Raw genomic sequence first — 24,529 nt, forward strand, 5'->3', positions numbered from 1 at the left:
GAAAATTCTGCCAAAAGACCTCAGCTCCTGATTGGGGGCTGACTCTTCTGGCCCAATATTTTAGGAAAGTCTCAGCCACCAAGCTTTGCTCTGCTTACTTCCAACTCTCCAGATATCTCAAAAATGTGGGTGTACCTTTTCCCTGACTATGCCTCCCCTTCCCCCTCTTCAATTTTGGAACCAGGGGTCATGATCAAATCAACTCTATCTTTATTCCTGTATGGTATTTCAATCTACTCCCTGAAAGCCCCAACTAACATCCCTGTAATTTTGCAGAAAACGGTGTCCCTCCCTGACAACTAGTCTCCTTGGTGTTTTGTCTACCTCCTCTTCCCCCATTAGAATGGGCAAGTGGAAGTATTTGCCTCAGGGCTTAGCCCCTTGTAAACACTTAAGAAAAACTTTGTCATCCACTCATTTTAATTTTGTCTCTCCAATGAAATCTCATGCTCTAAAATTACTCTCTTCCCCCATAGAAAATAATTTCTTGAGTTAGGTGAAGAAGGCAATCTGATTAAACTAATTCACAGTAATGCATACATGACTGAGAAGAGTCCCTAATACTGAATCTTTCTCTCCATATTGATATACTACTCTTTATCTTTTCTCCCCCACAAAATGTAGATAAAAACCTTGGTGGACTATTTCTTAAAAGGTGTACCAACTATTACTATATATTCTTTGATATGATACAATTCTTACATCATGCCTCTTCTCTAAAATCATAGGATCACAGATTAAGGAGCCCAAGAAGTTGTGTAGTCAAGTCAAGCTTCCTCAGTTTGACAAATAAAGAAGGCCAAGAGGGGCTAAGTGATATTCCTAAGGCTAAGGTAGTAATGTGTGACTGAGCCAGGAGTAGCACCCACTGATTTGACACCAAATTTGGCACTCCTTTCACTGCCCAGACAAACTGGCTCCCACATAGAATCTTACATGGGAGAACTGATCCTCAGAGAGGCTTAGCTGCATCAAAGATCAGTGACAGTTCTTTAAGACACTCAGGACGTAAACCAAAGGACTGAATTGGAAACAGTGCCCATCCAGCAGGCCAGGTGAACTCTGACTCTTGCCAAAGAGGCCTGTTTCCCACACATCTTCAGAGTCCTCACCCGCAAGCTATGGTAGTGTAGATGCACCCATGGCTCTTCCGCATGCTTCTTCTGGAGAAATTCATAAGACTGAACCCGCCTTTGGCGAGCCTGCTCTGACTCTGGTCGAGAGAAACGCACCTGTAATAGGAAAGGGAAGGGTGCATTGCAAAGGCTATTAAGTCCTGATACTAACTCCTTTCCCTTGGTGAGTCATGTAGATCCTCTGTTGTCTATGGCCTGCCAACTCTGAATCCCCATTGCCTAATTCCCTCAGTTTAAACTGATGCCAAATGTATGGAAAAACCTCCTCCTTGCTGGGCTACCTCTGCACTGGAAAAATCTACAACTAAGCCCATTCTCTAGTTTGTCACTATAACCTACAGCCCACCTTTTTTTTCCCTCTCTTTTAAAAAAATCTTTATCTTCTGTCTTAGAATCAATACTAAGTATCAGTTCCAAGGTAGAAGATTAGTAGGGGCGAGGCAATTGGGGCTAAGTGACTTGCCCATGGTCACATAGCTAGAAAGTGTCTGAGGCCAAATTTGAACCCAGGATTTCATCTCCAGGCCTGGTTTTCTATCCATTGAGCGACCTACAGCCTACCTTTTGCCCTCAAAACATGCAGACATGCAGTCAGTTTGATGATATTATATAAGACATCTCCTCAATTAGACCATGAAATTAAGAGCAGAGAAAGTGTTCTGAAGGGAAGAGTCCAAAGAACCCTGTTGTAGTCCCAATTTTCATACCATACCTAGGCTGAGACCATGGGTAAAATTAGTGTTCTCAACTGTACAAAGGGACTAGACTAGATAAATCCTAGGATTCTATTACTCTTAGAAGTCCCATGAAAACATGTCTGCCTGTTCTTTAATTTGTACCAACATGTGCCCAATAACAGCAGCAGCTGCCATTTCTATAGTGGTCTGAAATAACAAAGCTTTCTTCAATCTTCAAGACAACTCTGTGAGGCAGGGGAAATGTATTCCTTTTTTCAAATATATGTAGAGAGAAGTGAATAGTTCAAAGTGACAAAGACTAGGTATCATCTATCATGTGGCCCTACATGCTGGCAGCACATCACTGGACTGCTAACTGACCTTTCCTCTAACTCATTCCTATTTACCCTCAGCATCTCACCCAAGTATACAGAGCATGGTAATGTTATCTCCTCCTTTCAAAGGGGAAAATAATTATAGAGGCTCTTAACCTGATATCTATGAATATGGGCTTTAAAAAAATATAGCCTGGGGCAGTTAGGTAGCACAGTAGATAGAGGGCCAGGTCTAGAGTCAAGGGAACCTGGATTCAAATCTAGCCTAAAATACTTTCTAATTGTGTAATCCTGGGCAAGTTACTTAACCCCATTTGCCTAGCCTTTGTTTTTCTTCCGGCTTAGAACTGATACTAAGACAAAAGATAAAGCTTTTAAAAAAAAAATTGTTAAGTACCATGATAACTGTACTATTCAAAATATTGATTTGATAATTGTACTTAAATATAATTGTTTCCTTTGTATTCCTTTGAATTTTATTTAATGCATTTAAAAACATTCTGCTGAGACAGGGCCCATAGGCTTCATTTACCAGACTGCCAAAGGGGTCCAAGACACACAGAAAAGTTTAAGAAGCCCTGAACTTTTAAAAAGATCAAAGGATTCACTCTGGATGACCCAGCAAATCTGGACCCCCAAGGAGTCCACAGCAATCTTATAGGAAAAGGAAGTTCCAGTAGGCTCAAGGCCTCCGATGTACCGTGATTTGTTTGATGTCTTCTTCAGCTTCATCCTGAGAAGAGTCCCCAGCTGCCAAAAAGAAGAACCACTGAATATCAGAGCTGAAAAGAGCCTTAGAGAACTGATCAAAACTCAAATATTCATTAAGTGCCCACTAAGGGCAAGGTACTGTCCTAGGCAATGTTACCACTATATAATAAGGATTTCTGATACATTTCATTTAGAAGGAAAAATACCTCTGCTATCAAAATTCTCATGAAATCTCTCTTCCTTTTTATACAAAACCAATAGGAAAATAATGATCTGGCACTCTGCATTTTACAGATGAAGAAACTGGGGACCAGACAAGTCTAGGGTCAGATTGCAAGTTATAGGCAGCATCAACACCAGAACCCAGGGCACTTGGCTAGATTAATGCTTTTGCCACTGGGCAATAATCCCTAGGCAAGGAACTGGCCTCAATTTCCAATGGGCTGATACTCCCTACTAAAACACTAGAGGTTAAACAACAGGCCCAGATCTAAACAAATACTAATATTTCAATTCTTAATAATAATGATAGCTAACATTTATATGGCATTTTATGGTGTACAAAGTGCTTTACAAATATTATCTCATTAGAACTCACAACAACCTTGGGAAGTAGATGCTATTATTATTTCCATTTTACAGATGAGGAAACCAAGGCAGAGAGGTTAAATGACTTGCCCAGGGTCACAGAGCTAGTATCTGAGGCCCTATTTGAACTTAGGTCTTCCTGAATCCAGGTCCATTAAGAGTCAATGCACCACATAGATCAAAAACAAAAACATTCTAACTGGATCACCAGCTAATGAATCACATGGTTATTTCATTTTTTCCTCTTCCTGTTTTTCCCAAGGGACCCCAACTCTTCCCCCCAAGCAAGCTACTGATTCTCCCACCTCCAGAACCCTCCAGTCCATCTTGTGGGGCTGAGGCAGGGTGCTTACCTTCATTAGCAGCCTCCCTCTCTCGGTGCTTGGCATCGGCTTTATCCAGGTAGGAGAAGCTGGGCCGCAGCTGCAGGATGCCGTGCAGAGGGGTCAAGTGAAGTTCGCCTGGCAGAGGAAGAGGGACTCTCCCAGGGCTCTCTAGGGATTGGCCTGTCCCCAAACCCCTCTCAAGCTCAGATCTGAGGAACCTCCCACAGGAAACAGAGAACAAGCTCCCTGGACTGACAGCTAAGCACAAAAACCAACTTCCCAGGCTCTAATTCCTGGACCTCTCACTCCCTTGGGCCTAGCCTGTTCTGGATCCCCATCTTTCTCCCTGCTCAGTCAAGAAAAGGCTGAGCTAAGAAAAGGAGTTCTCCCAACTTGTTCTGACTCTAGCTTCTCAGGGCAGCCTATCCAGGGAGCAGGAACAAATATGCAATCCATAAGCACTGGGTAGCTAACAATGAATCTGCTCATAGGTGGGTTTAAAAAGCCAAGAGCAAGGGGGCAGCTGGGTAGCTCAGTGGATTTGAGAGTCAGGCCTAAAGACAGGAGGTCCTAGGTTCAAATTTGACTTCAGATACTTCCTAGCTATATGGCCCTGGGCAAGTCACTTAACTTCCTTTGCCTAGTCCTTACCACTCTTCTGCCTTAGAAGCAATATACAGTATTGATTCTAAGGTGGAAGGTATGGGTTTAAAAATAAATAAAATAAAAAGCCAAGAGCTTAAGGGGACCACACGATCACAAGAGGTTAAGCTGAAAAGACCTTGGAAGATCATCTAGTTCCAACCTCTTCATTTAAAGAAGAGTTTAAGGAAGCCCAGAAAGGAAATTTGAAGTCCTACATTTAGGGCAAATATATGCTTATTTAAGGAGTCAAATTAGAAAGGAACTCTTGAGAAGAAACCAAACAAATTCTGTTAATAACAAAAGTTCTTTTTTTTTTTTTTAAACCCTTACCTTCCGTCTTGGGAGTCAATACTGTATATTGGCTCCAAGGCAGAAGAGTGGTAAGGGTTAGGCAATGGGGGTCAAGTGACTTGCCTAGGGTCACACAGCTGGGAAGTGACTGAGGCCAGATTTGAACCTAGGACTTCCGTCTCTAGGACTGGCTCTCCATCCACTGAGCTACCCAGTTGCCCCCAATAACAAAAGTTCTGAAAGAGATTTGGATCATAAGTGGGTAAACTCCTTTGCTACAGGTCAAATATTTCTTCCCTCCTTCCCCCTACTCCCTGCCCAGGAAGCAGCTTCCAACCTCAATCACCTTTTCTGTAGAGAGCGGCAGCATATCGGGAGGTGTTGCTTGTGGTCTGTGAAGAACAGAACGTCTGTTTGTCCATCAGCTTCCTGGAAATACAGCAGGACCCTATGGTTAAAAGGAGGAAGATGGGGAAGGGCAGGCTGGACAAGAATTTTCCTTGCTCAGGATATGAGAATTTCCTTTGAAGAAGTTACCTGCCCTTTTCTCAATTCCTAAAGAATCCAATCTGGTTGCCAACTCAACGAAAGCTGGCTTTTCTATAGAGTGTTATTTGAGATCATACATACATTATCTCATTTGGTTCTTGCAACAACCCTAGGAAATAAGTGCTATTCACATCTCCATTTTACAGAAGAAAAAGCTAGGGCTGAGAGAATCTGAGTGGCTTGTCCAGGGTTACACATATAACAAGTATCAGAAACAAGGTTGAGAAATTAAATACTGATTTGGTGGGCACTGTTAAGAGGGTAGGTAGTTCACCTTAATGAAGCCTACACTGAAAAAGTTTGGTCTAGAGGCCTGAAGTCTCAGACCGGTTTCCTGGAAAGCTCATGGAGCAAAGGGTGCAGGGGACCATCCCCTGAAGCAGCAAGAGGACCCACGTGGAATAGGTGCTTGTCTCATCTGTGCAGGTGCCATCCACATTGAGTGCTATCTGCTCCCCTTTGCTTCGGCAATAGTTGGGATTCATGGTGTCAATAGCCATTTCCAGTTCCACCTGCAGGTAATCATTCCAGGTAAAAAACATTCCTGATTAAAAACAGTTCCAAGGACTATGTCCCAAAGGTCCATAAAAACGTGCATACTTTCTAAACCAGCAATACCACTACTAGCTTATATCCCAAAGAAATACTTTTAAAAAAAGGAAAGGGACCTATGTAAACAAAATTATTTATATCAGATCTTTTTGTGGTGTCAAAGAATTAGAAATTGAAGGGATACCACCAACTGGAGGATGACTGAAAAAGCTGTGGTATATGACTGCAATAGGATACTATTGCACTATAAGAAATGACAAGCAGGCAAGATGAACTGAAGCAAAGTGAACAGAACCAGGATAACATTATACATAGTAATACCAATATTGTATGATGATCAGCTGAGAAAGGCTTAACTATTCTCAGCAATACAATACTCAAAGACAATTCCAAAGAACTCATGAAGAAAAATTTGATCTATCTCCAGAGAAAGAACCTATGGAATCTGAATGCAGACTGAAGCACACACTTTTTTTAACTTTATTTTTCTTCTCCTTTTTTGGTATTATTTTCTTTCACAACATGGCTAATATGGAAATATGTTTTGGATGACTGCACATGTATAATTTATATCAAGGTGAGAGAATTTGGAAATAAAAATTTAAAAAACAAATGTTTAAAATTGTTTTTACATGTAATTGGAAAAAAATTTTCTCATCTATGTAGAATTAAAATTCTAATAAAAAAATTATTCCACAGGTGATTGCATCATCCTTTGGGGAGGAGAATGAATAGGAAGTTCTTATTTTCCCACAGTAAGAAACCACTGAGGACAGATGACCTCTCAGACTTTTTACATTGGTCTTTCCCCATCTCAGGTTCTCCCTACTCTTGTTCCTCACCTTCAGTCCCATAGAACCTGAGCTCAACCTACAACTTTAGGACTGAACTTGTCCCCACCCAGCCCTAAGCACACAAACACCTAGAGCTAGAGCAAGCAAGACCTCTTGAGTTTTTGAAGATACTCAGAAAAGGATTATGGCAAGTAGCCCTCTGTATATCTGCAGAGACCTCAGGCCCCTCAACAAGGAGAAAAAACATCTTGAAAGGTATAATGAGCAACATGACCTATATACACTTACTTGCAAAAAAGCTTCACATTCAATCCCTCTACTGAAATAAGTTTCCTTAAAGTCAGCAAACTCTAATGACCCTTTTTATCAGTCTTCCTTGCTGTCTCTTCAACAAATGCTAATCATTACACTTCCTTGAAATTCTGCCTCTCTTGGCACCCCTGATGTTGAGCTGTGTTGGCAAACCTATGGAACACATGCCAGAGATGGCTTCCCTCCTACCCCTCTCCATGCAAGCCTGAGGACATTTCATCACTTGCCCCTACTCTGCTTAGCAGCCCAATGGGAGTGGTAGTAAAGTTGGGGGAGTGGGGGATGTTCCTTAACATGTGGTGTGAGGGTTGCAGTTTGGGCTCTCAGTCTCTAAAAGGTTTGCCCTCACCGCTCTAGAGTCTCCTTAAGTCATTTTTTGTGTCCTTAATGTCCCTCCCTCCTCTCTCTCTTACTGCCCACCCCCTAAATGGAACCAGCAGCACAGATTCTCTCCTTAACTTCTTAAAAAAACACTCTACATGTTCTTTATTGACCTTATCCATGCCCATAATCAGGTATCATCTCTACTTAGAAAACTCCTCCTCTATCCTTACCTCTCTCTTCAATTGAAACTTATTCAAAATTAAACATATCTTCCTCTCTAAGCAGGCTCTTCTTCCTAAACTTCTCCCCTTTAAGAATGTCACACTGCCAGCCTCAGAGACATCAGCTTTGCCACCTCCTTTCTTTAGGTTCCACAATCCTGTTCTTTTGCTTCTATTTCTACCATCTGCCCAGTGCCTCCTCACTGTTCTATTTCTATTGCCACCTCCCAGCTCAATCCCTCTTTACTATCTGCCTCCTTCAGACTCAGACCTGGTCTCCCCTCCACGCCACTCTACAGAACTATTAACAAATTTAATTATACTTACTCCATGCTCAAAATTCTTTATTGCTCCTCAATGACCAAGTCAAACTTTTTACCATGGCATTCAAGGCTCTCTACACTTCAGCTGGAATCTAGTTTTCAAGATTTGTATCCCATTATTTGCTAGTATATACAACTATTCTCCAACCAAATTGAACTATTCACTTTCTCCTCTCTCAATTTCAATAATAATAGTAGTGGTAATAGAAGTAAGAGCTAAGATTTATATAGCACATACTAAGTGACAAGCACTGTACTTTCAAGATCCAACTCAAATGCTTTCTCCTTGAAGTTTTTTCCCCCTGGTCTCTGCCTTCCCAAAAGTGAATTCTTCCTTTAAATTCCCATAGCACTTATTACATTTTGTTTTGTATTATATGCATTAGGTACATCTCTCAACTCTCTTAGTACTATTAATTCTTTCAAAGATGGGGATCACTTTTTCATTATCTGTGTCCCCAAAGCACATAGCACAATGCCTGGTACACAGGAGGGATTAAATATTGCCCCATCCTAAGACACTCTACTCTTTTACATCATTTATTTCCTTTACTCAAGTGTCTAGTCCTTTCAATTCAATTCACATTTTCCAGTGAAGCTAAGACTGGGCAGGAAGTTGAAATAACCTCCCTGACAGAGCCCAATGAATTCCCATCATAAGAGTTAACTTCTAGAGACCCTAGTATGAAGTATGAAATTAAGATTCTTGCTAATATACTTCCTTCTTAATCTCAAAATCAGTTTTACTTTGGGGTTGCCTTTTCTTTCTTCCCTGAATCTTCTCCTTCCAAATCTGGCCCTATCCCTCTCTACATACAACCTCAGCTTCCACTCTCCTCTCCAATCCCATTTTCCCCTTCCCAAAATATAACCAAATGGCACAATCCTACTTTTTGTTGCTTTGGTTTGATCTTGGCTGACAGATGAGGGATGTCATCATAAGTCATCGAGGCTGGGCGGACAGGGTACTGTAGAAGAAAAGTACCAAATACTGAGCTACCAGGTTCATCACTTACCACCACTCCCCACTCCTACAGTGTAGGCTGAAAAGCTCAAGACTAGGGAAACAGGAAAATCCTAGTAAAACTATCCAGGGAAGAGAGTCAAAAAAGAAGAGTAAGCATTACCTCTTTCTCAAGTCTTTCTCCCCTGACTATAATCTAGAATCTCAGCAAGGGAAACTCAAAAATAAATTATTTTACAGTGATCTGAGAGGTTCCAGATTTGTGATGTGACACAGTGGATCCTTTCACTGGAGCAAAGTTGTTTCTCTTCACCTTGGTTTACTTTCTTCCAGACATTAGTCATACTTTCTGCAACCTGTCCCTGGCTTGGGCCTGAAGAATTGCTATTCCCTATACTGAGGCTCTTGAAGCAGTTGCTTTGACGATGGAAGAATCAGAACTTGAGGTCCAACTACCCTGATTCAAACATGACAACCAGGAAGGGAAATGAAAAAATACACGCCAGCTGGCATAAAATAAAGCAATCTAGAATGTCCCCTTACTTTTGTTAACCAGAGAGGTATAGTTTTTGGAAAAAAAAAAATATTAGGTCAAAAATCAGGAAATCTGGTTTCTCACCCTGAAAATGCCATGAATCAGTTCTATGACCTTGAGTACATCATTTACTCTCTGAGTCTTTTTTTTCCCTAATTTGCAAAAAAGATGATAACCATCCCTACTAACCTCATATGGTTATTATGAGAAAAAGTGGAACAATGTACCAAAGCAGATGCATAAATTCAAAGGATTAATTAACATCATTTTCAATTCACTGTTTCGTTTCTCCAGATTGGATAAGGTCTGACAAAACCCACAGTCTAATAAACACATTACCCTTATATGGAGCCACATGTAGAAGCTGTTTTAGGACAACTAAATCCCAGAATAAGGAAATGAGTTATTTCTCAAAACTTCACTCAAAAAGCATGCCAATGAGCTGCTATTTCCTGAACCTGTAGCTTAAAGCCTACCCAAATAATAGGCTGAGCAATGGGAATCCAGAAGGAGAAGAAGAGAAAAAGGAATAGAAGAGGTAGCAAGAAGCAGGTTCCAGCAAGGGGTATGTGATGAACCCCCTGGAAAGGAAAAGAAGGTAGGGAGAAGAAACCATTCAGAAGTAGGACATCTTTTAAGTATCTAATCCAGTACCACCTCCACACCCAAGCCTATACCTTCAGTGGGTAGCTACCTCTCAACCATCATGTTGGAGCACTGCTGCTGACCCATCTCAAACAGAGACGGGTCTTTAAGTTTTAATTCAAGATCTGTCCATGACTTGATGGGCAACCAATCAAGGCTCAATTTTCCTTTATAAAATTAGAAGAAGAAAAAATAGCCTAGCCACCCTCACAATAAAAGAAAGTCCAAGATTTCAAAGCACCATTGGAATACCATTATAATTATATTTTCAAATTTTCAACTCCTATAATTACCTGAAATAGGTAGAGCTTCTCTGCAAGGCTTTTGGCCAGGTATACATCAATCTGAAGAGAGAAACAAAACAAAAGACTTTACCAGGAACACTATGCAAAGGGCCATGACCTACCCCCAAGGTACCATCATTTTGCTTCCTTCCCTATCTCCCAAGAAGCAGGTACCCATCACCTAGGCTATGACTCAGAGAGGTAAGTTTCTATGGACAGAGGTAGTTCTTTTGCTCCTAAAAAGACCTAAGGCTCAAATATATACAATTAGCCAACAAGCTTCCTTACAAAACGTCACAAAGACAAACTATTGAAATGGTCCCCTCTGTACTACGTACATCACCTCCCTGCTAACCTTGGTTGTAGGAGTGTGTGTGTGTGTGATTCTTGAGGATATATTGGGGGATGAGAGGCATCTCCTCCTCTTCAAGGAAGGATAGTCCTAGGTTCCTGGCCTTATCTCTTGCCTATAAAAACTCATATTAATTGGTTGAAGATGGAGAAGTTAGTGTTTAGGGTTCCTTCCCCAGTTCTTCAAATGTCTTTCTTCTCCAAGATCCTCCTCTTCAAGGTGCTTAGAAATGATGGTTTCCATTCTCCAAAAAGCCCTAGTTCAACCCTGACAGAAAAGACTAGATTGGCCATAAGGCAGAGAAAAGAAACTAATACAGTACCCTACACCTAACCTGGCAAGGGCCTTTCCTTTCCTGAGCTCCTTTATACCATACTCTTCCTCATATCCCTGGTTTTATACTTACTATTCAAAAACCATTCAATCAACAGAGAAGGGCATGCATCAATACTCTCTATCCATTCCATGACCCTTAAATCCCTCTTCCTATTGGTAATGGCCCACTACTTCTATCAATCCAAGAGCACTCAGAGACAAAGTAAATGCATAGATAGTGATGGAGGGGTTCACCTTCCAGAAAAAGCTAGGAGGGACCCTCTATGTACCATTCCCTATTTACCTCCTGTACGACTGGATCATTTTCTTCATTGGCCATACTAGGATGGACAAACAAAAGTCAGTCCTTCTGGGGGCACAAACTGAAAAAGAGGGAAATTGTTTAGCTTTAGGCAGAACTCAGACATTCCTTCCTATTCACTGGTGCCCAACCAAGTCAAATCAATACACATTTATGAAGCTCTGCTTTATGTATCAGAACTCAATTGTTGGGAGGGGTGATGGGGAAGATACCACAATACTTAAGTATATACCTAATCTTAAGTATATACTATCTTTGCACTTAAGTATCTCACAGGCTAGCTAGGGAGACAATGCTCAATCAATAAGCACTGATTAATCTCCTATTATGTGCCAGGCACAAAAATGTAACAGTCCTTGCTCTCAAGGAGCTTACATTCTTTCAGGGGAAACCACACAAACACATGTAAGTAAATACGAATGGGGCAGGGAGAGGTGACATTGATGGGGAAAGGCCTCATCAAAGAGGTACACTTGAACTGTTTTAAAGGAAACTAGGTAATAAGCACATGAAAAAGTGTTCTAAATCTCTTATAATCAGAGAGATGCAAATCAAAACAACTCTGAGGTATCACCCCACACCTAGCAGATTGGCTAACATAACAGCAAAGGAAAGTAGTGAATGCTGGAGGGGATGTGGCAAAGTAGGGACATTAATTCATTGCTGGTGGAGTTGTGAATTGATCCAACCATTCTGGAGGGCAATTTGGAACTATGCCCAAAGGGCGATAAAAGACTGTGTGCCCTTTGATCCAGCCATAGCACTACTGGGCTTGTACCCCAAAGAGATAATAAGGAAAAAGACTTATACAAGAATATTCATAGCTGCACTCTTTGTGGTGGCCAAAAATTGGAAAATGAGGGGATGCCCTTCAATTGGGGAATGGCTGAACAAATTGTGGTATATGTTGGTGATGGAATACTATTGTGCTAAAAGGAATAATAAAGTGGAGGAATTCCATGGAGACTGGAACAACCTCCAGGAAGTGATGCAGAGCGAAAGGAGCAGAACCAGGAAAACATTGTACACAGAGACTGATACATTGTGGTACAATCGAAGGTAATGGACTTCTCCATTAGTGTCAATGCAATGTCCCTGAACAGTCTGCAGGGATCTAAAAAACACTATCCACAAGCAGAGGATAAACTGTGGGAGTAAAAACACCGACGAAAAGCAACTGTTTGACTACAGGGGTGGAGGGGACATGATTGAGGAGAGACTCTAAATGAACACTCTAATGCAAATACCACCAACATGGAAATGGGTGTGAATCAAGAACACATGTGATACCCAGTGGAATTGTGTGTCGGCTGTGGGAGAGGTGGAGGGAGGGGGGGAGGGAAGAAAAGAAAATGATCTTTGTTTCCAATGAATAATGTTTGGAAATGACCAAATAAAAATTAAAAATAAAATAAAATAAAATAAAGGAAACTAGGGATTGAGAGCCAGGCAGTCCTAGGTTTAAATCTGGCCTCAGATTCTTCCTACCTGTGTGACCCTGGGCAAGTCATTTAACCCCAATTGCCTAGTCCTTACTGCTCTTTTGCTTTGGAACCATAAGTAGTATCAATTCTGAGACAGAAAATAAGGGTTTTAAGAAAATAAAATGTAAACAAAACTAAGGAGCTAAAAAATATATGGATTCTAGGTTCAAGCAACATATTATGCAAAGGCAGGAGATAAGAGGATCACATGTGAGGAACAGGCACTGAGACAGGAGATGGAATATCTCAGGAAGTATACAAAGAACATGGAATATGGTTAGAAAGGTCACCTGGACCTAGGCTGTAAACAGAGGGCTGCAATTCTATTTAATCCTAAAGGTGACAAGGAGGTACAGGAATTTCTTGAATAGAAGAGATACAAACATCAGATCTGTGCTTTAATAAGATTACTTTGATAATTAAAAAGAACCCACGCACATCAAGGTATTTATTAAGCAGCACTTTTAATAGTAGCAAAAGGTCTGGAAATAGAAGCCTACTAAGTGGAGAACATCTAAGAAAACTGTGGCATGAAAAATGTTATGGTTTATTATGATGTCAGAAGAAATAATGTATGTGGGCAGTAATGTGGGCTCAGTGGTTAGAAAACAAGGCCTGAAGATGGGAGGTCCTGTGTTCAAATCTAGCCTCAGACAATTCCTAGCTATGTGATCCTGGGCAACTCACTTAACCCCACTTGCCTAGTTCTTAACATTCTTCTGCCTTGGAACCAATATTTAGTATCACTTCTATAACAGAACGTAAGAATTTTAAAAGAATTCACAAGAATGGGGAAGCTTATATGAATTAATGCAAGGTGAAGAAGGCAGGACCAGGAAAACAATATACATTATGACTACACTATAAATGGAAATAATAAAATGAAACTGAATGCTGTGTAAACATAATAAACAAAGAAGGTCTCAAAGAAAAATGCTATGCCATCAAATGTGATTAATTTTTTGGTTAGTTTTGTTAAATTGCTTCATCTCCCTTTCTTTTTTATTCTTACAAACTTAGAGGTGGAAGGGCAGAGACAGAGGAACATATTTGGAAATAAAAGTGATACAAAAAAAGCTAAGATATCATCATTTTTAAAAAGAGGCAAATATGTCACTTTGACAGCTGCAGAGGATGAATTGAAAGGGGACAAAATGTACACACATACTTCCCCACCCCAACCTATCCTTCAAGATCCAGCTCAAATTCTTCATTGTCTTTGATTCTTTCCCAGCTGGATTTTTTCTTCCTCAGATGATGTCATAGAACACTGAAACTCCCCAAAATGTACGTGTCCTAATTTAGTAGTTCTATTAAAGCCCTGCTCTGGTGCCTTGTTATGTCACAAATGTCATCCTGAGTTTTCAAAGGTTAAGCAAAAACTTTGGAAAGTTTCACCTTGTTGTGAGTGCAAGTGCAATATGTCATGATTTGACCCCTTGACCCAAAGAGCCTGCTGCTGAGCTTATAGCCCAAAGAGATCAAAGACACAATAAAAGATCACATATAAATTCATATTTGTATATTCATATTCATAATGGTATTCTCTGTATTAACAAAAAAAAACTGAGTGTGTAACAATTAGGGAAAGTTTGAACAAATTGAAGTATATGAATGTAATAGGATAGTTCTCCATCAGTCCAAATGACAAATATAAGGAAATCAAGAGAAACACAGAAAGGGAAAACAATACAAAATGATTGTATCCCTTGAAATTATCTTCAAAAAATTTTCAAGACATCTCTCTGTCAAGGGTCTGATATCCAAGATATACAAAGAATTAACACTGGCCATTCCTCATGCCTAGAATGCACCTGCTCTTCACCCCTCTCTTGGTCTTACAGAATTCCTCTCTTCATTTGAAATGTAACTCAAGAACTAACTTCCAAATAAAGCCTTTCCTCTCAACCATTAATATTCTCCCTCCCAAACTACCTTATATTTAACTACTTTGTATTTATTCTTTTTATATTTATACTGTATACATGTGTGTGTACTAGTGGCTTCCTCTTCAGAGTAAAGATTGTTTCATTCTTTGTATTTGTATCTTCAATAACTGGTACGTAGTAAGCGTTTAACAAATTGCTTGATTGTGGATTAACAATTTTCAAAAGAAAAATTACAAATTATTAACCACCACATCAAGGATTTCTCCAAACCACTAATATTAAGAAAATACAAATCAAAACAACTCTGAGATTTCAAATTATACTCAGCAAATTGGCAAAGAAGACAAAAGACGGAAAATAAGTCAATGTTGGAGAGGCTGCAGAAAGCTAGGAATACTAATATACTGTTGATAAAGCTATAGATTGGTTTAATCATTCCAAGAAGCAATCTGGAATCACGCAAATAAAATGACTAAAATGTCCATACCTTTTGCCACAAAGAATCCACTCCTAAGCAAAGACCCAAAGGAAGTCACTGACAAAAAGGTTCTATACACTCCAAAATATTTATATGCATGTTTTCGTGATCTCAAAGAATTGAAACTAAGTTGGTACTGATCAATGGGTAGTAATTAAATTATGATACAATAATGTATTGAACATTACTGTGTTATAAGGATCAACAAATATGACCAAGAAAAGGCCAGAAAGACTTAAGTGAACTGATACAGAGTGAAATGAGCAAAGCCTGGAAAACAAGATACACAATTACTACAACCACAACTATAAATGTAAGGAATGATCATCATAAAACAATAGCAACAGAATGTTATGAAATTATAATGACCAAGCTTGGCCCCAGAAAACAAATGAGAAGATTCCTCTCTTCATCCCTTTTAGGATAAAGGAAAAGCTGCATATAACATCAAGAGTCTTTAAAGTGGCAATTTGTTTTGTTCATTTTTTTCTCCTTTTTTTCCTTTTCCTCTTTCTCATCCTTACCCTTTCCTTTATTCTTTGTTATTAAGGATCTCTCTGGAATCGGGGAGGAGAGAAGCAGCGTAAATATTAATGACGTAAAAACAAAAGATATCAATAAAAATCTATTACTATGTACATCTTTCACCTGAGATTTCAATGCTAAGTACATACTCCAAAGATGTCAATGATAATAAGATAGCTCCCACATTCACCAAAATATTTATAGAAGCATTTTTTTGCAGTAGCAAAAAACTGGAAACAAAGAAGATGCCCTTCCATTGAGGAAGATCTAAAACAAGGTGTAGTACATCAATATGACAGAATAATACTGTATTTGAAGAAACAATAAATAATATGAATACAGAGAAGCATGGGAATATTTATAGGAACTAATGCAAAGTAATATAAACAGAACTAAAGAAATAAATGTCAGTGTGAAAGAATGACTGAAATTGAATGCCATGAAATTATAATAACTAAACTTTCCTCCCCAAAATAGATAAGAATGCAGTTCTCTTCCTTCTTTGAAGAGGTGGGGAACAATAGGTGTGAAGTCCTATACATCAGGTGATACTTGGTTGATGAGTTGGTTAGTCTTGCAAGGATTTTTTCCTTTCAATCTTGGAGTTGGATAAGAGTTGAAGAAGTCCACCTCCCTCTTTCCTTTGGAAAAATGGGAGACTAGGGGTGCAAAATGTTAGGGATGTGAAGGATAGGAAGCTATATTTGGAAATGGCTGTGGAATGGAAATTAATAGAAAGAGAGGGGTTTTATTGTTGGTTTCTAAAGAAGCAAGCTATCTAAGTTTTGAAAGGCAGATCACCAGGATGACTGTATGATGATGAACTTTTTTGACCCCATATCAACCCAGAGAGGTTATAAATCTGTGCTGAGGTAGAGGGAATATCTATATAGAAAAAAAAAATCATCTCACTGAAATATCTATGAACAGATCTCATCATCAGAGACCTTGCCTTTTTTCTCCATCAGTGACTAGGAAAGAATCCTCTTTTTAATTTTTCTTTCCCTTTCTTTTTCCCTTCCTAACCTCATGAATACCCTGTCTCAAAGAGTCAGAGGAAAGCCTGGAGAGCACATACCTACCTGCCCAGGTGGGCAGATGGGGGTTTGCTCAGGGAGCAGTACAGCAATAGCCAGGTTCCCTACTCAACTGTCAGTACCAACTGAAAGAAAAAGAGACAGGAAGAATAAAAAAAATTAAAAAAAAAAAAGAAAAATTGAACATCCTGGAACTGATAGAAATTCCTATCTAAGGTCATTGTCCTTCTAATCTGGCTCTCCAGTCATCTATCTTAGATACAGATAAGTAATTAAACCAAGCCAATTCTAAATTACCATGAAGAATCCACTCAGAGAATGTGCATGATACTAAACCTGGAGCAAGCTAAGGTTTAGTGATGCTGAGATCTCAAGAGAGGAAGTATACCTACTCCCTGCTATTCCCATAAAAGCCAGGAATCCAGAGTTGAGGTCGGATTATCGATTTTCTTGCCCTGGTCTCCCCTCTCAACTAAAATGCTGTGCTATGGAGGGTAAAGAAAGGGAAACTTGTGCTATTATTCCATATTCCAAAAACAGAAAAATATTTTTAAGAATTCATCAAAATTTAAATGGGCCCAAGGAACTAAAGTAGTCTGTAATCCCAAACTTAGAGATTGGGCAAAAACAGCCCTTGAGGTTTCAGAAAGGTTATGTGCATGTATTTTGGTGTGAGAAGCTAGAAATGGTGAAGTCATAAGTTACACTGTGCTCCAAAGAAGCAGCCTCAGTCCTGCTGAGCAGATGAAAGGCATCAATCACAAATGCACATAAGTTCAAAAAGGAAATAGTAATGGCAAATGGAAAGAATCAAGAGTTTGCCATATGACTTTGGACAGGTCCCTCGTCTGGGTCCCTGTTTCCTTATGGATGAGAGGATTAGACTACCTAGTCTCCAAGGCCACCTCCAGATCTAAGAGATTATGCTTCTAAATTGAGCCTTTAATAAAAGGATGGTAAGGGGCAGTTAGATAGCTTAATACATAGAGAGCAGGCCTGGGGATAGGCAGTCCTAGATTCAGATTTGTTCTCAGACATTTCTTAGCTGTGAGACCCTGGGCAAGTCATTTAACCCCAATTCCATAGCCCTTATCACTCTTCTGCCCTGGAACCCATACTTAATATCCCTTCGAAGACAGAAGAGAAGGGTTTAAAAAGACGGCAAGATGGTAGAACTGAGATCAGGACAAAAAAAGGGCAGGGATTGATTGAATTCAGCTCTAAGCAAAGGAGTCCATTATCTGCAGGATCCCTGGGTGCTTCCCCAGAAAGGATTTCTCCTCCTCTTCAATGTCTTCTCTATCTACCATCTGTTCTGCTCTCTTTCTAAAGTACTACAGACCCCTCTCTCTCCAGAACCTGTCCCCAACACGGACTCACTTCATTTCGATGGTCATTTCTTGCCCAAGTCAGTTTGGTCCCGCCTGCGCCTGCCCCTGCCCCCCTCCAAGCTGTCACCCTCCCTGGAGAGAAAACACTGTAGAATAAGCTCTCTTCTCAAAGACAGGTGTCTCTAAGAAAGGCTGGCATGGCCGGGTCACCAGGATCCTGAGTCACCGGGAGTTACCCTCAAGGTACCCCACCCTGTGCCCATTCCCTGCCTGGCACAGGCCCTGCGGGGCTCGGCCTCCCCAGTTCCAACCCTCATCCCTGGAGTGGGGTACAGGGAGGGAACCCAGGGGGGTCAGACCCAGAGGAATACTCCTAACCTCTTCTGCCCCACCCCCCTGCAACTCCTGCACTACCAGGCACAAGAACGCCCCGGGGTCTACGGTCGAAGAGGACGGCCAGTCCCTGGAAGACCCCACCCCGAAATGAAGGAGCCACTGAGGAGCCTGGCCAGCCGCCTCCCTATGGCACTGCCCAGTCACCGGGGCCGACCCAGGAGCTCCGAAGTCCTATCTCCCGCCCTGCTTGCAAGGTAGAGGGGTGCCCAACTAGGGCCCGACTCCCGTAACTAAGGTCCGACCCTACCAGCCCCCTTCAGGCCCGCCCTCCAGGGAGCCCGGGACTGAGCAGCCACAGGAGCCCTCTCAGGGCCGGCCCGGGCCTAGCCCTCGAGCATGGCCGCGGGGCCTTCTCCGGCGCCAGCGCGGCTCCCCGAGGACGTCCCGTGGCCCCTAGGAGAGAGAAGAATACACTCACCTGGCCCGAGGACGCCGGGGAGGGGGCGGCTCCGGTAGGAGAGCTAAGAGGGGGGCGCTTGCAGAAGAGGAGGAGGAAGAGTAGTAGCAGCAGCAGCAGGAAGAGGAGGAATCGGCAGCGATCCTCGCTGACTCCTAGAGGCGACGAAGGCAGCAGGGGCGGCGGCGGCGGCGGCGGCGGTGGCAGCGGCGGCGGGCACGGTTCTCTCAGGCAGCAGCCATGTTGCTGGTAAAACTCCAGCAGACACGTGGGGGGAGTTTGGTCCTCCCCCAGCTCTTCCTCTTACCCATAATGCCCCGCCCCGGAGCCGAGCCGAGAGGAGCTCTCCCCACACCCCCGCATGTACTTTCACGTCTGAACAGCAGGTGGTACCCAGGCGCCTGGCCGCCTCGCTTCGCTTCCCTCCTCCTCCCTTCCCCTCTTCTCTACCAATACCTCTGGACTCGTAGAGGAGTGGTCCTCCCCCGCCTCTCTAACACTGATAATTTCTCCGGCTATCCCGAGGGTGGCGCTGAAGCGCAATGGACTAGGAATAACCAAAAAACCAATTTCTGGCAGCGGTGGGATTCGAACCCACGCCCCCGAAGAGACTGGAGCCTTAATCCAGCGCCTTAGACCGCTCGGCCACGCTACCCAGATAACAAAAGTGGCTTCCTGAGATCTAGTCAATCTATTGCAATATATTCGCCTTTTTTTATGTTGTGGTTTTTTTTCTTCTATTACTTGAGACTCATAACAACAATAATTGTACAAGCTAGAGCTTCTCCCAGGTAGATCTCATGCACTTACAGATACATCTCTGGATTTTATGAAATAAGCGCCGGAGATTTCCAGAGACCCTTCAGTCTTGCATTTCAAGAGGTAAATGTCTAAACCATATCTACCCTCTCTTCCCTCCCACTCCCAGCCCAAGAATGTGAATTTCTGGAGAGCAAAGACTATTTCTTTTTGCATTCCCAGTGGTAATATCAATGACTTGCGTATACTGCATATTAAAGAGTAAGTGTTTATTGCGTTGAATTGAGTCATCTGGAAAAGGCGACTAATTCTTTTGTTCGGCTTCTCTTTTTTAAATTAAAAAATACAACTTATTTTTATGAATGCCTTTTGTTTTTTATATGGTATTCTCTCTCCTCCCCCGCTTCTTTACCCTGAGAGGCATCCCTTATAACAAAAATAGAAAATAAAGGTAGGGGAAAATGCAATTCAACAAAACCAAGCAACAGTCTGGAATGTAGAAATCAGCAAAAGGTTATTAAGGACCATATGTTCCAAGTCACCAATCATTTAAAAAAAAATTTAAATTGAACTAACTCTTTAAATTTCACTTCTGGTGTTCACAAATACCAAAATATTCATAGCAGCCCTTTTTGTGGTAGGAAAGAATTGGGAACAAAATGACAATGATTTGCAAATCTGCTTCATAAATTGTGGCACGTGTAATTCTCATTACCATAAGAAGGAAGAAATAATAACTATTTATATTATAATGTTCTATTAAATAATTATATATTAATGTAGTAATATTAATCTATACATGTTGATTGTTTCTATAAAATAAATTATAAATATGAACTAATCTATAATATATTAATTTAGACAATTATTTTATAGAATAATATAATAATTAATATCCTATATTAATTATTTCTAATTTGCGTTGAGAAGAAAGATGGTGTAAAAGAGGTAGAAACCACTCCATTCGGTTCCTTGAAACGAAAACATTTTTTGATGGAAAGAGTGTGAACAGAACCTGTATACCTTCTTGAATCAAAGCCATTGTGTTAGAGACTTCCTTAAGCAATTTGTACGAAAGGAAGAAGTCAAGACAAAAAGCCTTTATTGAGCACTTAACTAAGTAAGAGACAGTACTATGCCTATACAAAGAAATGCAAAAGTTATTGCTTTTATGCTTCTCTCATTTGATGTAAACAATAGCAAACAACTATATACAAGCAATATATAGGTTCGTCTGCCTTGGAATCAATATTAGTATAGATTCTTGGAATCAATATTAGTATAGATTCTAAGACCAAAGGTAAGGGATTAGGGGGAAAAAAATTGAAGAAAGCCAGAGGAAGCCTGGAGGCAGAAGAGGAGCAGGAGGTGTGGAAGACAGTCTGTCAAGGTCTTGGCATCAGGGAGATAGAACAGTTTATTTTTTCAGCTCTCTCAAAAAGAAGAGATTCAGTGTGAATATAGGGCAAAGGGAGTAATGACTATAACAGAAAAACAAAATATGGAAGAGAGCTATTGGCTCCATAGGCATCTCAAAGAGGAAGGCCCAGACTTAGGGAAATCACAAGAAAAGGGCAGTTCCGTCCAAACTTCCCTTCTCATTACCTGTCTATTCACAGTATATTGCATTATCCAAATTTTTCTAGTAAACTGTGAAAAGTCAGGGGTTAACCAAAGATAGGCATAAACGTTAGGTTAGGTAAACAGTATAATCTATGTCAGTAATTTTCCTAAATGGGGACTCAGAGCTATTATAACTGAACTCAAAGCTTTTCATCTAAAATAAATTCCTTAACACTAAAAGGAAAGAAGAGAGTCGACAAGGAGAGAACCAGGTGTACATTTGGAGTCATTATATTTCCCCCAGGTATAAAATGAGTCATTTATTATTAAGTATTCCAAAGGTAGCCCACCCTTGTTGGTACCTTGATAAATGTTTGAGTATCCTAGAATACTTTCATGTTGTGGTGATGGAGAAGTCATTTGGGACTCCCTAGGACAGTAAGAAGAGATCAAATCAGTCAATACTTTAAAATGTTAATTCAAACTCTTCACTGGAAGGTCAAATACTAAAGCTTAACCTTAAATATCTTGGTCATATAATGAGAAGACAGGACTCACTGGAAAAGATCCTGATGTTGGGAAAGATTGAAGGCAAAAGAAGGAGATGATAGAGGACGAAATGGATATAGTATAATGGAAACAATAAACAAACTTGGAAAGATTTTGAGAGATAGTAGAGGATAGAAGGGCCTGGTGTGTCATTGGGGTCACAAAAAGTCCAACCCAAACGAATGATCGACAATAACAAATATCAAAATGTTACTGGAGGATGTTATATCTATATATTTAATTCCATGAGTATTAAACTTCTATTACTATAAGAATATAGACACAAAAAGGAAACAATCCCTGCCTTCAAGGAGTTTTTAAGCCTGCAAATTCTTGACAAATAAAAATTACATATACATGTATATGACATCCATATTTAGACTAGTTTTAACGAGGTTGAAAGCAACCAACCTACCTAAAAGGAGGTGAAATCCACAGTGCAGAACTCCCCAGAGAGCCATCCTTAAGTAGCCAAACAAGTTAGTTGGGCCATTTCATCTCCATAATTCCACAGATCTGCTTGATACCATCATGCTGAAATGTCTTCATGCCAAGAAGTGAGGCAGAGGCCAGAGGATGTAGAAGGGTGACCCCATTCATTAGGATGAGTTCTGCTCTGTAGGGCAACGAAAGAACTTGTCTTTGTTAAATTGACCTATTGCAGAATATCTGGGAGAGGCCTTGCTTATAGAAGCAGGGACAACAGGAAGGACTGAGAGCATTGCAGGAGTCTGATGGAACTAGTTTGGACTTAAATTTTCTATGTGAGAATTTATGCCTCAGAAATCAACAAATGCTACATTTTAGAGTTTGATTCAGTGTTTTATTGATTGTCTAGGCTTAAAAAAAGTGACAGAGAAATTATTAATGTTGACAATAAAATTTAAAAGGGTATCCTTTTAATCCAGAGAAGATTGTTAAATATTTAACAAGGGGATGTAATTGCACATATGCTTTTGATTTTGAGCTATGGGAATAACAACAGAAACGATTCCCATCCCAGTCTTCTCTGAGTCTATTCACACTATATTCTAGCTTCTTAGGAAGAGTTGCTTCTGAGGGTCAGGACTTGACTTACCTGTTTTAGAATTGGCATGAAATGTATAGCTGTATAAATCACTATAATTGGGCTTCACTGTCACCATGTAAGCAAGAATGCCTTTGACAGAGCCATAGCCTGCATCTTCCCATTCCTGTGATGGTCTAATCCCAGATAAAATAATGGAAAACCCAATGTGGTAATTTTGCTATTCAGGTCAAGCAAGAAGGAAGAAAATGGGCATTTATTAAGCACCTACTATGCGTTCAATGAGGTATTAAATAATTTGTAAATATTATCTCATTTGATCCTCACAACAACCTTGAGAGATAGGTACTATTATCGCCATTTATCAGTTGAGGAAACAACAGAAAACAAAAGTTAAATGACTTGTTTAGGGTCATACAGGCAGTAAATATCTGAAACTGAATTTGAGTTCTGGAGACCCAGGGCTCAATCCACAGTGCTATCAGCCTGCCTCAGTTTATATAAGAACATTGCTTTAAAAAAAAAAAAAAGCCTTGTAAATCAAATTCCTTTGGCTTCTTCCCTTCTGATTAAATCTGACACTTTAGTCTTAAGTTTCTCTGCCTTTTCCTCTACTCTTCTTCGGTCATCTAGCCTCTTTCAAGTGATTATTATAGAAACAAGCAGAGAACTATCATCCAAATGAGTTTTATGAAAAGGCACTTTTTTTTTTAAACCTTCAGTCCTAGAAATAGCATCAGGTCCAAGGCAGAGGAGCCATAAGGGCTAGGCAATTGGGGTTAAATGACTTGCTCAGGGTCACACAGCTAGGAAGAGGCTGAAGCTCCATTTGAATCCAGGACCTCCCATTTCTAGATCTGGCTCTCAAACCACTCTACCACTCAGCTTCCCCTATAAAGATACTTTTTATGATCAACAAATAACGTATTGAACACTTACTGGTTTGCTACTGTTAAAAATAGTGATCAAGGAATATGCTGCAGTAAATTCAAAGATGTATTTATCACATAATCCCCATTCTCCAGGTAGCAATGCCAATCTACTTGGTAAAGCTTAAAGCACTGTGTAGGCTTTTGCTATTAGCATTGCTTTATCAAGAAAATAATTAGTCACTCATTTGCCTGTTTTGGATATAATGTTTTATTGGCCTCTCTTCTTTTTTTATATACAAATATTTCCCACAATATTCTCCTTTCAGAGAATCCTCTTTTGTCACCAAGAAAAGCAGTTGAACAAAATCTGAGTGTCCTTATATTCTGCTCCCGTGTTCCTCTACCTGAGAGCTACTTAATGGAGGGCTATGTTCCAGCATTTGTTCCCTGGTACCAATATTGGTCATTTGCTTTAATTTTGACCTATTAAAAAATATATTCCTTAAAAAAAGAGGTATGGGGAGAAGCTGTCAGCAAATATTTATTGATCTCTTTCTATATGCTAATCACTATCCTAAGCTCGGAGGATATAAACAATAGCAAAAATACGGGTCCCTGCCTTCAAGGAGCTTACACAGATAGACAACGTGCAAACAAAATGCATTCTGTGCAGAAGGAAAACATATGATCGACCACGTGGTTCAATGAGGATGTGATTGAGGGTTTGATGTTAAAAGATTACTGCAAATATGAATAATATGGAAATAGGTTTTTGAACAATGATACATATATAACCCGGTGGAACTGCTTGTCAGCCTCAGGAGTGGGGAGGAAAGTGCTGGGTGAGAAATCACGAATCATGGAAACATGGAAAAATATTCTAAATTTTAAAAAATATCCATTCTGAATAGGTGGAAATTAATTGTGGAGGGAGGACAGATAGGTGATATAGTAGATAGGCTGCCTGGAGTCAGGAAGACAAGTTCAAATCCAGTTCTGTCACTTACCAGCTGTGTGACCC

The 24,529-nt window shown here is 40.4% G+C and overlaps 1 protein-coding gene and 1 non-coding gene across 7 annotated transcripts in view; both read right to left on the bottom strand.

The window, feature by feature from the left end:
* POLR3E (RNA polymerase III subunit E) overlaps nucleotides 1-19,110 on the bottom strand; it is a 33,625-nt gene extending 14,515 nt beyond the window's left edge. The window contains exons 1-9 of one of the 6 annotated variants that reach the window (XM_001366882.4): nucleotides 18,760-19,110; nucleotides 11,184-11,262; nucleotides 10,222-10,272; nucleotides 8,675-8,752; nucleotides 5,655-5,770; nucleotides 5,056-5,138; nucleotides 3,801-3,908; nucleotides 2,849-2,898; nucleotides 1,113-1,232 (exon numbers count right to left, since the gene is read on the bottom strand). In XM_001366882.4, coding sequence (XP_001366919.1) covers nucleotides 1,113-1,232; nucleotides 2,849-2,898; nucleotides 3,801-3,908; nucleotides 5,056-5,138; nucleotides 5,655-5,770; nucleotides 8,675-8,752; nucleotides 10,222-10,272; nucleotides 11,184-11,219 — 642 coding nt within the window. In that variant the 5' untranslated portion in view covers nucleotides 11,220-11,262; nucleotides 18,760-19,110. Of the gene's footprint in view, nucleotides 1-1,112; nucleotides 1,233-2,848; nucleotides 2,899-3,800; nucleotides 3,954-5,055; nucleotides 5,139-5,654; nucleotides 5,771-8,674; nucleotides 8,753-8,911; nucleotides 9,414-10,221; nucleotides 10,273-11,183; nucleotides 11,263-18,759 lie in introns of those variants that run through there. The other 5 variants (XM_056806531.1, XM_016423886.2, XM_056806532.1 and 2 more) reach the window with 5 other exon arrangements.
* A 201-nt stretch (nucleotides 19,111-19,311) lies between these two features.
* Nucleotides 19,312-19,393, bottom strand: TRNAL-AAG (transfer RNA leucine (anticodon AAG)). Its single transcript has one exon. It is a non-coding gene; the product is annotated as a tRNA-Leu (tRNA).
* Between the last annotated feature and the right edge of the window lie 5,136 nt (nucleotides 19,394-24,529).

This window comes from Monodelphis domestica, chromosome 7, assembly GCF_027887165.1.
Source record: "Monodelphis domestica isolate mMonDom1 chromosome 7, mMonDom1.pri, whole genome shotgun sequence".
Taxonomy (NCBI): domain Eukaryota; kingdom Metazoa; phylum Chordata; class Mammalia; order Didelphimorphia; family Didelphidae; genus Monodelphis; species Monodelphis domestica.